The sequence below is a fragment of the Nymphalis io genome, chromosome 6, assembly GCF_905147045.1.
Source record: "Nymphalis io chromosome 6, ilAglIoxx1.1, whole genome shotgun sequence".
Classification (NCBI taxonomy): Eukaryota; Metazoa; Arthropoda; class Insecta; order Lepidoptera; family Nymphalidae; genus Nymphalis; species Nymphalis io.
In genome coordinates, this window is record NC_065893.1 from 12,387,632 (window position 1) to 12,402,052 (window position 14,421).

Consider the following 14,421-nt stretch of genomic DNA (forward strand, 5'->3'; position numbering starts at 1 on the left):
GACGTTAGTAGCCCAAGATCCAAGAACTTGTACTTTAACATTTATATAGCCAGCCGTGAACCATTGCGTTATTAATGTTTTAGTACATATATTAAATAATTTGTTTATTAAAAGATTTTTTGTTATGTCAGATACATTTACGGTCGGTTCGAATTTAATATTAAAGGGATCCACATTTAAAGAATGAAGCAATAGAATTTTATGTAATTGCACTCCTGTTTTAATTGTGGAAATGAATTCTATTCATGTAATATATGTTGTTTGAAGACGGTGATAATTTTTTTTAGATTTATTATTAGACAAAAAGGTTAAAGCAAAATCAAACAATTACAATTTTTAAAAGCAACTGTCAAACGTTTTTACTTTGTGATTAGTGGTCAGTGAGCCAGTTTAACTACAGGGACATCTTAACCCCAATATTGGTTGCGCATTGACGATGCCAGGACTGGTTAATATTAAGAGCACCAGAGTCTATGGGCAATGGTGAGTATTTAACATTAAGTGTCTAGTAATTTCCATTTGCCTATATATATACAAAGAACGTACCGTAATTAAATAGTTCTAGAGATATTCGAATTTAATTTTTTTTTTATTTGACCAAATTTTGCAATTCATTGTAACATTACTAATTTCTTTATAAATTTAATTTGACAATGTTTTATCTTGTAAGGGTACAATATAAAGGATAATTTTATGAAGAGCTTATATCATTATTACGTAACATAATAGAGGACGACCTTTGTGTCTATTTGCAGTAACAATTTGCTAAAATAAACCGTTAAATCAAATTGCTTTTCAATTTAGTCGATTAAATACGTAAATAATTGTGTATAAGTTCTAAATAGCTATATCAAGACGTTTTCATTCTTTACCTAGGCAAAGGTTTGAGCGTGATTTGTAACTGGAGTACGGACTTAATAATAATTATATAAAATTTGACGAGCCAGTTGGCGTGGTTTGTAGATATCCGCCTTTTATGCCGAAGGTTATGGGTTCGATTCCCACCCAGGACAGATATTTGTGTGCATGAACATGTCTGTTTGTCCTGAGTCTGGGTGTAATTATCTATATAAGTATGTATTTACAAAAGAAAAGTAGTATATGTAGTATATCAGTTGTCTGGTTTCCATAGCACAAGCTCTGCTTAGTTTGGGATCAGATGGCCGTGTGTGAATAATGTCCCAGGATATTATTATAAAAATAAAAAAATAACCCAATAAAGGGCGAATGTTTCTTTTGTTAAGAATAAACCTTGAAGCTTATTTCACCACGCTGGTTTATTGCTCGTTGGATATTCATCTGCTTACTTCATCCGACGGGTTTTCTTGCGGGTGAGCTGAGCTTAAAGTGTACACGGTCATTCGTCATACGTTCTTAGGAGCTCTATTCGTTGATGCTCATTAATTTTACTACGTGATAACATAAATTATAAATCTCGAGTTATTGCGGCTCTCTCAACCAAAGCGTGTTTAATATTCTATGTGTATTACAAAGCTACATTATAGATTGTGTATACCCTTTTGAAGACGTTCGTGTGAAACGAAACTTGGAAAGTTACGTAAAACCGGAACAAAAGTGTTAACCCCGCTTAGATACTTCCATCCTCGGAAGGAATGAAAGAAATATGTTTCACTAGCTTCGAGACGTGGCTTCGGTCGCGTGTGGGGGGGGGGCAGGTGTTGGGTTTGGTTAGTTTTGTGTCCTTTTCGGTACCCTTGACAGCATACATATATGCAAAATTTCTAGATGATTCGTTGACTAACTAAGCGTAACAAACAAACTCACTTTCGTATTTATAATATTAGTTAAGACATTCTGATATTGCCATTTCTTATGGTTACATTGGCATGGTTTATTATTTAAGACATACAATCCTTTATTAACATCGTTACAATTTTCGTTATTTAAAAATATAACTTTCGAAAATAAAATTAAAAAGAATAATTCTGTAATTATAAATTCTGTAACTTCTGCTGTTCAAATTTCTTCTTCCGAAAAAGAAAATTTAAATAATATTATAAAACTTTTTGAAGAAATTTCCTTTTTGGTAGAAAAATTCTAGACTATTGCCTTATTTAGATTTATATTTTCTCTTAAATATTTCGCACATCTCTTTTATTATTTTTGGCTTACCACTTATTTTTTATGCAACTGCATGTTTTGTTTCCAATCAGCATTCTAATCTAAATTTTAAAATTATCGTAGACTATTTTAATTGGATTCTAATCTTGTAACATTTTATTGGCAAGTTTTCTGATGTTTTTTTTTTCTATTGACACCTTCTTTCTTCGGAATGTTATGTACCAGTTGTTTTATTTAATGCGTGTGTTATTGTATATATCTCCGTGGGTTAACTCTATTATGAGTTGTAATTTTCACTAGTTTATATCGATATATAAATTTTGCATTTTTAAATTCTAAACTTGAAATTATATGCAAGAAATTATCGTTTTCCATGTTCTCGGATACAATTATTGACTATCGAGTTTTACATGGAACATCGTAATAAATAATGCCTTTTATTTCTCAGAACGGTAAGGGCCAAGTATTAAGGCTAAGACACAACTACACGACAAATACAAGCGACATTAACTAAAGCAGTGTCTTCAACCGCAAAACATTGTTGATGCCTCGTGAAAGCAACGCAACTGTTACTAATAATAATAAAAAATATATTATGAAAAAATACATTTTATGTGTCACTTTCTAGACCGAAAATGATAGAACATTTTGTTTATATAAGTTACACTTTAAAGAAGAACATCTTGCATGATATTTTTTTTTTACTTTTCCGTAGTATCAAGCATAAAATCTCGCAAAACTAATAATTAAAATTTCGAGTTTCGACTTCAAGATTGAGAACAGCTACTCTTAAATAACAAACAACTGAAAACGAAACGAGTAAGAAACTCAAAACAAATTTTTAATTCTTCCGTTATTTTATGCATGGGTTGGATGTAGTTATATGGAGGATATTGTTGAATCAGCTATTCTATAAGAATAAACTTGACTTATTCCTACTAAAACAAATCATCATATTTTAAGTACACATGTATCAAAGAAGCGTTCTACTTTAAGTGAGATTTTAACATATTACGATAAGTGCCCGGTTATTATATTGAAAGAACTATTTGTTTGACATTAAAGGATTGCCTATTATGCATTAGTAAAAAGTGTGCAATTTTTTTTAATTAAACAGTATGTATCATTATATACTTACATATACCGACCCTATTCCTTATTCGTAGTGCCTTCTATTCGTAAGTAGCAAGACAATCTAACATTGGCTTTGAAAATTGAATTACGCCTCGTAAACAATTTTGCAGTCCGGACGTACACAACACTTGTCACATTTCAAATATCGAACACATTATTTTTTGTCGCACGTGTGTTGGTTGCCTTATTTATTTAAGTATACAAATGACAATATCGTCTATAATAAAATAATTACTTGTATATGAAAGATAATAATAGTAGCAAAGACGTATTTACAGAAGTCCTTTGAACATTTTTAAATTAGTATTATTAATGTTTTATATCAATTATCTCTTACCTAAGTATTCCGTTTTGGAATTTTCGCTTAGTTCACTCGTTATCAATTGTTATAAATATACAGTTTTTTTTTTAATTGTACACCTTTATAAAATTAATTATTACTAACAGCATATATATGCCAATGTACAAAAAATCCTTATGTTTTTACATGGCTACACTATGCTTAAATTTTTATTTTATAACTTATATTTAAAATAAATAAAATATACAATTCTCTAAATAAAAATTATTGCAAATAAGCTAAAGCACGCTGAAGTCCTCGCGTTGGCTAATCGTTAAATAAACAATTACCGCCTGCATGTGACAGTACACGCGAGTGAGAATTTTTAACCCGCACGAATTACGCAAAAAATTTATATTTTGGTCACTTGATATTTATTTTGTTTCAACGGATGCCTTTCTCAAAGCTATTGGCAAACCATAATGACTATAGAAGTATTTTTTATGAGTGATTCTTTACTAATACTCAAGTTTATACGATTTTTTTTCAATAAGAAGACGGCTGATAGCGTGTACGTAGGCATTGACACTGTGATGTACATATGTACCGTTCCTTTGGGGTCCAACTGTGGTCTAAAATATTGTTTTCCTTATACCTGTTATGTAACACTGGCTAAATACAACGTTTCGCTGTTTGTAAATTGAATATTTCACGAGTGTGTAATGTTGATTTCTAAACAGACGGGCTTGCACAAGGTCATATGAATAGTGAAATTTATTTTACATAATACACGATTTTCATAGATTTTTTTTATTATCTATTTTCAGAAAATAGCGTGATGCGTGCGCCGGCGAGTGCCGGCGGGGTGGCCGTGACCCGCTGGTCGCAGACTGCGCCCGCGCCGCTCACGGACTACGCGGACAAGGCGCCCCCAGTACACGCATACCCCGTGTTCCCTTATGACGATGAGATCAACCAACGTCTCGCTATTTGGTAAAATAATAGTATTTACAAAAAATCATCAGACACTTTTGCGAGTATCCGCAATTACACATCGACACCTAAGTAATTAATTATTATCTGTTGTCTTCCTAATGTGTTACCATTTGAAATAATTTATGTCATTTGATTTGCCCAAAATTTCCAACCGATTTTCTTTTCGTTTGGCAGCTATTGACGAGCTTGTGTTTTTTTTTTTTCTCTTTTTGAATTTAAGGACATTTGTTCCACAAATATACGATTGAAAGTAGAAAATGTACAATTAATAATAGAAAACAAAGTACGTTTTTTTTTTTTTTGTTGTGTACGTGTATGTATGTGTGCAGGCCACATATTGAATTGGAGTGAGTGTAAAATCCACGATTATATCAAATTTCTTAAAAAGCATTATAAATTTAGTTTTGATTGAGACAAATGAAATGATTCTAAGATTATCTTGTAAAGCATTTAGTTCCGTTTAATAGGATAGTTCAATTTCTTTGTTACCTTTTATGGAACTTGATAGAGTTAAGGCAATAAAAGTCCTCATTTTATTTCAGGCAAGGCGATATATCAACGTTGGAAGTGGATGCAATCACGAACACAACTGACGAGACACTGTCAGAATGCAATATAGTTAGCGAGCGTATCATGCAAGGAGCGGGACCAGACTTGAAAGAGGAAATCATTACCAGATCCTTAGGTATGGTCATGACACGGTAACGATGATGCTGATTGGAAATGATGACGTTTGCTTTTGAATTACATTATATGTACAGCTGTAGTAAAATACTTTACTTGCTGATAGGGTTTAATAAAAGCCTGTATGAGTAGCGTTCTATTCATCACGTATTCTTTTACCAATCAGCAATAACTAGTATTGTCTTCCGGTACGAATTTTGAGTGGGTTAGGCACAAAGGACTCATATTACTTAGTTTCCAAGGCTGGTTAGCGCATTGGCGATGTAGGGAAAGTAAGATTTTTGTTCTAAATTCAACATCTTTATTCAACAAATGAGCATTACATTTATTACTGATTATCAAAAATCAGTGGTTAGAACGCGTGAATCTTAACCGATGATCGTGGGTTCCAACCCGGGCAAGCACCACTGAATATTCATGTGCTTAATTTGTGATTAAAATTCATCTCGTGCTTGACGGTGAAGGAAAACATCGTGAGGAAACCTGCCTGTGTCTAATTTCATTGAAATTCTGCCACATGTGTATACTACCAACCCGCATTGGAGCAGCGTCGTGGAATAAGCTCCAAACCTTCTCCTCAAAAGGATGAGGAGGCTTTAGCCCAGCAGTGGGACATTAGCAGGCTGTTACTGTTACTGTATCAAAAATTGGACACCAATTCTTTAAGGAACACCTCAGATCTGAGACGAGCCGGCGTTAGAAATTGAATGGTATTTTTACAAAAAGAAAGAAAATTATTACGACGGGTTGACTGTAATGTGATTGTAAAAAAACTAGCAATTAAAATTACATTAATTTCAATTTCAAAGGTCGATGATCAGAAGAGCCGAGATGGCCCAGTGGTAAGAACATGTGAATCTTAACCGATGATCGTGGGTTCAAACCCGGGCAAGCACCACTGAATTTTCATGTGCTTAATTTGTGATTATAATTCATCTCGTGCTTTACGGTGAAGGAAAACATCGCGAGGAAACCTGTATGTGTCTAATTTCTCTGAAATTCTGCCACATGTGTATTCCACCAACCCGCATTGGAGCAGCGTGGTGGAATAAGCTCCAAACCTTCTCCTCAAAAAGAGGAGAGGAGGCCTTTAGCCCAGCAGTGGGACATTCACAGGCTGCTACGGTTACGGATGATCAGATGAAACGAAATAAATCGTAAAATAATTCTACCCCTTTAGTACTCATAACACGGATACACGAACATAGTAAAAAATATTTCAAGCATTAAATGATAATTCGTTATTTATTCTAAAGTATAGTCAAGACAATTACGCGAGACATGATGCACAAGTGTGTGCGGAAACACAAGTGCACTCTCTAATATTATCTACATATTTAATCCGATTGGACGGAAAATAAGTCTCGACCGGAATAAGTGAGATGTGTAAACACTGCAATCCAAAGTCCGGGCTGCTTAATATGATATTTTTTCAACAGAAAAATCCAATAATTTTAATGACCCGACACGATACGAACCCAGGACCTCGGAATATGCGACCTTATACGATCACCAATATTATATCACACATACACAATCATCATAGTACACGATATACAGTGTGTGAGGTGAGAAATGCGCAACGGCTTATCGTTATAGCGTCTGTATACAACGAGAAAAATCGAAAATGTTTTATTATGAAAAATCCTCTTTTCCTAATTCCAGAGTGTCGAACAGGGGAAGTGGTAGTAACTGGAGGGTTCAACCTCCACTGTAGACACATCATACACACAGTGAGTCCAAAATACGTGGCAAAATATCACACAGCGGCCGAGAGCTCGTTACACAACTGTTACAAGTAAGTACATTCGGTGTTCGGATTTTTACACTTCAATCGCAGTGTTTTAGTTTTCCTATCAATTGTACATAAGTCTTATTTGATTAAAATGATTGACACCCAACTCACGGTAACCGCGGACAGTAACGCACCGCACTTCCAGCGGTGCGTGTCAGTCTGTGTCGGTCTTGAGATTCGAAGCTATTATGTAACCAAATCGTAACAAAATGTAAAGTGAAAGAGACATTCTCTTCGGTTTCAATGACGGTTCTTCGCACCGCACCTTTGAAGTTACCGATTTACGGGTCCGACGCACCGATACTCTTCCCATGGTGCGTTGGTGCTGGCTAGTCGGCGTCCGTCCGTAATACGCACCGTGAGAAGCCTAAGAGATTAAAAGACTGAGTGTTTTTTCCTCGAGTACGTTTTTGTACCATCCACGTTGTTGTAGCTCGCCGCTACATGACACATCAACTTCTAATATCGTTTGGCTTATCGCTATAACAATAATTGATAATATACATATATACTGGAAAAAAAGACGAGATGGCCTAGTGGTTAGAACGCGTGAATCTTAACCGATGATCGTGGGTTCAAACCCGGTCAAGCACCACTGAATATTCATGGGCTTAATTTGTGATTAAAATTCATCTCGTGCTTGTCGGTGAAGGAAAACATCGTGAGGAAACCTGCCTGTGTCTAATTTCATTGGAAGCGTGGTGGAATAAGCTCCAAACCTTCTCCTCAAAAGGGAGAGGAGGCTTTAGCCCAGCAATGAGACATTCACAGGCTGTTATTGTTATTTAGTGCAACATCTATTGGCGTGACTTAATTGGGTTAAGACCGACTCGTATGAACGGCACATACCCCATACTCCCTTAATACGCAACTCTTTTTGGTTCTATATTATTGACTAGCTAATCGTCTTGGCTTCGCACGGATAGATAAGAAAAACGTATTTTGGATAGGATTTGCGTAAAATTCGTTCTTAGTGACCGTCTATGAAGATGTAACTGAAAAATTTCAAGTCAATCGGGCGCCTAGTTCAGATCTCGTGATGAGTGGTATTTCGCTTATATATAATAATAAATTTATTTATTCTCTCCCACAGACAATAATGTATGCTTTTTTTAATATATATATAAATACAGTTATATGTGGGAGACAGGAGCCCAATAAATATATATAAAGGATATAGATTACCCGTAGCATATAATTTTGTTAATCTTTTTATTATAGAAATGTTCTTCATTGCGCTCTCGAGTTGGGTGTTCGTTCGCTCGCGCTGTGCGTAGTGAGCTCGCCGCGGAAAAACTTTCCGCCAGATGTCGCCGCGCATGTCGCGTTACGTGAGTAGTATATACATTAAGTTCAAGTGCTTAAAACTTTTGAAAGAAATATTTTGAATATGGAACAATAATTGCTTTTTTTCATTCTAATGAAACCAATATTGTAAAATATATTTTATTTGCAATTAATTACTATTATATTTGAATTTATTGTGACATTATAAGACATTTTCATTTAAACAATAAAGATTAATTAAATGATTCAAGTTCATAAAATAAATTAAATGTATAAGTATATAGGCTGTATAAAGGCTTGCACGGTCGTGCTTATGAACCTTGTTCAGCGGGTTATTAGGTAATCAATGGTGTCTTCTTCTTTCGAATGTCAAATCAATAATGACAGAAAGAGAGCAATAAGTGTTTAACTAAACAGCCGCTAAGCGACGTTTATAAGTAAGAGCTTAAATCTTGTGTACTTTTTTTATTTAATGTTTTACTGTCTCGCTATAGCTTAAAATATTCCTCTAGTTATTTAAACTAGATGTCAAAGTCACTCACTTACGTGTTAAAAACGTACCCATCGTAAGGAGCGCAGCTTTCACATGACCAACGTTTCAAGTTTACATCGAACGTCATACTCGTGGTACATGCGATACTCGCAAGTGTGACGTCGCTAGCGGTCCGCCCGTAGGCTCGGTGCGGCGCCACCTGGAGAGCGCGCGGCTGCCGGCGCAGGTGGTGCTGGTGAGCGCGCTGGGCGCCGAGCTGTCGCCGCTGCAGGCGCTGGCGCCGCTGTACTTCCCGCGCGGCGCCGGCGAGGCGGACGCGGCGCGCTGGCGCCTGCGCGACGCGCCCGACGCGCACCCCGAGCGCCGCATCCGCATCATCCACAACCCGCACGAGCACGCCGACCGAGGTACGCGCACACCACTTCCTACATTCTTTTAATGATAGCCAAACGAGTCTCCATCACAGGAGACGCTTTCAACTTAACTCGTATTAACTCACTTGCCCATATAAACGTCGTTATATGGGCAAATACAAACTATCCTCATTATAATAACCTTAACTTAAGAAACTGGATGTGCTTGTTTATATAACATATGTATTTTTGCGTGATTTTGTTGGTTATGGTAATGTTAAGCGTAGATATTACAGTAACAGTAACAGTAACAGCCTGTAAATGTCCCACTGCTGGGCTTAAGGCCTCCTCTCCCTTTTTTGAGGAGAAGGTTTGGAGCTTATTCCACCACGCTGCTCCAGTGCGGGTTGGTAGAATACACATGTGGCAGAATTTCGATGAAATTAGACACATGCAGGTTTCCTCACGATGTTTTCCTTCACCGAAAAGCACGAGATGAATTTTAAACAGAAATTAAGCACATGTAAATTCAGAGGTGTTCGCCCGGGTTTGAACCCACGTTCATCGGTTAAGATTCACGCGTTCTTACCACTGGGCCATCTCGACTTAGATATTAGCACAAATATATTTATATTTTTACTCAAAAATGTACTTGGACCTTTTAGCACCAGGGCACGGTATATTTTTTATCCTACTGACGATTGCTACTATATATACATTTCTTATCCTATTTATATTTTCCTGAGTTTCTTTTCGACGATGTGTCACGCGTCTGTCAGTCATTTTAATAACCAAAGTAAATACTAAACGTTGAATGGTCACCTATTGCGTCATCATCTGCCATCGACCAATTACAATCCGAATTTTATATTTTAATCACATTAACTAAATAAAACGAATATATATTGCGTATCAACTAATTATAATTCGGATTACATATTTATACAATTTACTAAATAAATTGTATTACGTAAAATATACATTTACAATATAACTATTGTTGATGGCACTTTAAATTAAAATTTATCACAATGAAAAAAAGTTCATTAATTTTCACTGAAAAAATGAACTTTTTTACTTATTACTGGTAAAACCCGCGGCTTCGGCAGCGTGGCATTCAGTTTGTAACGGAAATCTTTAAAATCTGCCATTTTAACGTACATAATACCAATTCAAATTATACATAGAAATTATTTAAATTATCAGGCAGCAATAGTAGTCTAAAATAGTAAATTGTTGTTATGGTTTTGGTATCTATCAAATAAACAACAGACAGATTTACTGGTGGTAGAGCTTTGTGCAAGCTCGTCTGGCTAGGTACCACCCACTCATCAGATATTCTACCGCAAAACAGCAGTACTTGGTATTGTTGTGTTCCGGCTTGAAGGGTGAGTGAACCAGTGTAATTACAGGCACCAGGGACTTAACATCTTAATTTCCAAGGTTGGTGGCGCATTGGCGATGTAAGCGATGGTTAACATTTACAATAGCTTTGTCTATGGGCGTTGGTGACCACTTACCATCAGGTGACCCATATGCAATTTCATTTATTTGTATAGGATATTTATTAATTTTATGTGAACGATCAAATGAGCCACCTGATGGTAAGTGGTCATTTTACGCCAATCCATACTGTGTTGTGTAGTTTTTCTAGTGAAAATTAATAATCTAATGTATTGACTGTACTATAATTCTCCCACTGCTGGGTAAAACCCTCAGCAAATGTTTGGCTTATTCCACAACACTTCCAATTCGGCTTAATATATACACATTTAGCAGAATCTCTTTCGTCACATACATGCCACATGTTATTTCCTTCAGCGTCAAACACATACTAAGCAATAAATACTAGCTTCCGTTTGAACCTGCAAACCATCGGATAACATTCGCGTATTCTCCATAACTGAGAAAATTCGACTCCAATTCATTATAAGTACACTTTTTCGAAGTAATTTCATGACTCGGTTATTTATAATAAGGATCTTATCGTAATAAAATTATCTTAAAAGAATTGATTTTTCTGTATATAATGCGTCATCGTTTTTATATGAAAAATATATTTTTCAATTGATTTAATGAAATGATTACTTGGTTTATCGACCGTATCTTTATAAATTTAATATGCGATAGAATTATATAGGTATTTTTAGAATCTCTAAAAGATCAGAGATTTATTTATATAAATCACAACCAAGTACTCATGTCCAAATGGGCCGAGATATACGTTTGCATTTATTTAGCTTATAATTAATTATATTATTATTACTTGTATATTTACTGCTTTACGCCTTTCAATTTTAATAGTTCTTTAAAAACTATGAGACGTCATTCCGCTTTGTTTGTTTTTATGCGTTTACACCCCAATTACTCGGTCGATCATCATTCATTTTTGCATAATAAGTTTTAAGTTATTCAGGGGTATAGAGACAGACAAATATTCATACACTTGTTTAAAACATTCTGACACACGGGCGGAAACTAGTATTAATGTAAATCATTTAAAGTATAATATATAACAATAACAGCCTGTTAATGTCCCACTGCTGGGCTAAGGCCTCATCTCCCTTTTGAGGAGAAGGTTTGGAGCTTATTCCACCACGCTGCTCCAATGCGGGTTGGTAGAATACACTTGTGGCGGAATTTCAATGAAATTAGACACATGCAGGTTTCCTCGCGATATTTTCCTTCACCGTCAACCACGAGATGAATTATAAACACAAATTGAGCACATGAAAATTCATTGGTGTTGCCCGGGGGTGAACCCACGATCATCGGTTAAGATTCACGCGTTCTAACCACTAGGCCATTTCGATTCATTTAAAGTACCTTATCAAATTAACTTAAAGAAAATATACAATACTTTTTTTCAATTGTTATTAAAGAGATCTACAATGACATCGTTCTAAATTATCGGCTGTAGTATATTATGTCCGAGCTTATCGAAGATACTAGTACACTGGCTTATCGTATATTGACGCATTCAGTATTATCGATCGCCTTAGTCCGAACTGTTCTCTTGAAAAAGTGTGTCGTGATTTTTTTTTTTTTTTGACAATATGGCGCTTCCAGTCACACCTATACCGAGCGTGCATTTGAATTTGGAAATGAAAGTGCGACCAACGGGTGAGATTGAATAACGTATTATATTAGAAATTATATTTCCTTATATTTGTACAGCATAGATAAAAAATATTTAAGATAAATACTTTTTTAATAACTGCCCATATCTTAAACAGATTCATTAAAACATAATCCCTAAAATGCATTACAATTATAAAATACATTTTATAGTAGAATGAAAAACAATAACACTTCATTAAAATACCAATAGATGGCGCTAATTAATGTGATTTTTTTTTTTATTGTGAAATTGCTTGACTAATATTTAGTCCATGCTTTAAAAATAACGTTTATATTTACGCAGTATTTGATGTTCGAGATTAGTTTGAACATTAATAATCTGTAAAATTTATTGCAAGTTATTCTAAATTAGAATGTGTTTTTAAAAATAATAACTAAGTCAAAAGCGTAGAATTTATCATAATATGATAATAAAGCGATTGTGTTATACTTAAGAAACATTATTCCTAACGGGTTTATGATTTAAAAAAAAAACACTTTAAGCTTAATATGAAAATAATGATATTGTAATGGTTTAAAAAAAAAAATGTTTCTGAAAAATCAAATATTTATTGCAATTCGTCTCATCGGGTATATTAAATAACATTATAAGGAACCTTTATAATATATAGGAAGGCAAACATAGAGCTAGGGTAGGCAGATATTTACTGGTGGTAGGGCTTTGTGCAAGCTCGTCTGGGTAGGTACCACCCACTCATCAGATATTCTACCGCAAAACAGCAATACTTGATATTGTTGTGTTCCGGTTTGAAGGGTGAGTGAGCCAGTGTAATTACAGGCACAAGGGACATAAAATCTTAGTTCCCAAGGTTGGTGGCGCATTGGCTATAAGCGATGGTTGACATTTCTTACAATGCCAATGTCTAAGGGCGTTTCGTGACCACTTACCATCAGGTGGCCCATATACTCGTCCATCTTCCTATTCTATAAAAAAAAAAGATAGGGCAGGTGCTGGCAGTCTGGGCCATAAGTGACTTAAACTTTTTTGTAATACCTGTAGACAAAAATTACTATATACTTCAAGTTGGCTCAATTGTTCGTCCGCCTTCCTCTCTATGTTTTGTTTCAAGCCCGCGCTGTCGTCCATGTTGGAACAAACAGTTTCTATTTTATAAAAGGACAAGAGGACAATGGGACATTGACCCGTTCCGGCCACACGAGATAAATGCGCACATTGCTGTCATCCTTAAATGAATAATAGCTTTGTTCTCAACAAATGTAATTATTTTATCCATCCGATTGTAACACAACAAACATATCCGAGTCAACATTCAATTGCAATTTAATTTCGTCATTTTGAAAATTTCCGGTAATAGTAAAACTTTAATCGCAAAAACAAAAATTTTTTTTTTTTTTTTATTCGCCGGGAGGGCAAATGACTCTACTCCACCTGTTGGTAAGTGGTAGTAGAGTCCAAACGCGACGACGGCCAGTACAGACGGGAAAAACGTTCTGCACTAGCCGCCTTCGCCTTGCCGGCCCGCAAGATGCCTCTTCACGCCTCGTTTGAAGGAACAATAAAATGTCATGAATATGTATAATATGACATTATTATAATATGACATTTATTAAAAATGTAGTGCTATAACTGTAGTACCACCCACTCATCAGATATACTACCACTAAGCAGCAATACTTCGTATTGTTGCAAATACAGACACAAGGGATATAACATCTTAGTTCCCAAGGTTGGTGGCGCATTGGCGATATAAGCGATTGTTAACATTTCTTACAATGTAAATGTCTAATGGAGACCACTTACCATCAGGTGGCCCGTATGCCGCATCGTCCGTCTATCTATAATATAAAAAAGAAGAAAAGCAATTTCAGTGTAGAGTCGAAGTCTTACTTAGATACAATGTCAGAACGAACCACCGTTATATGCATATGCACCGAATAAATGATCTATCGGATGGAAGCGAGGATGAAGATAGCTACGAAATATCTGGAGTTGAAAAAAATCATGATTAAAGTTACTTTTAATATATACATATACTATAAAAATACAAATATATATAATTGACCTCTTCAAGCTGAGACTGTATTGTCTCATTGAGTATAAATATATTTAAACATAGTATAATTACTGGCAAAACCGTCATAGCATATTCGTTTCTATTGTCTGTGGTTTTGATGGTAATCATGGCTAATTCTCAGTGGCTCAATGGCTATGAGT

At 35.3% G+C, this 14,421-nt stretch overlaps 1 protein-coding gene across 3 annotated transcripts in view; it reads left to right on the forward strand.

The window, feature by feature from the left end:
• The window catches only part of LOC126768944 (protein GDAP2 homolog), a 92,514-nt gene that overhangs the window by 36,173 nt on the left and 41,920 nt on the right, over positions 1 to 14,421 (forward strand). For all 3 annotated transcript variants that reach the window (XM_050487425.1, XM_050487424.1, XM_050487426.1), the window contains exons 2-6: positions 4,324 to 4,489; positions 5,035 to 5,177; positions 6,842 to 6,974; positions 8,193 to 8,302; positions 8,934 to 9,158. In XM_050487425.1, coding sequence (XP_050343382.1) covers positions 4,335 to 4,489; positions 5,035 to 5,177; positions 6,842 to 6,974; positions 8,193 to 8,302; positions 8,934 to 9,158 — 766 coding nt within the window. In that variant the 5' untranslated portion in view covers positions 4,324 to 4,334. The remainder of the gene's footprint in view (positions 1 to 4,323; positions 4,490 to 5,034; positions 5,178 to 6,841; positions 6,975 to 8,192; positions 8,303 to 8,933; positions 9,159 to 14,421) is intronic.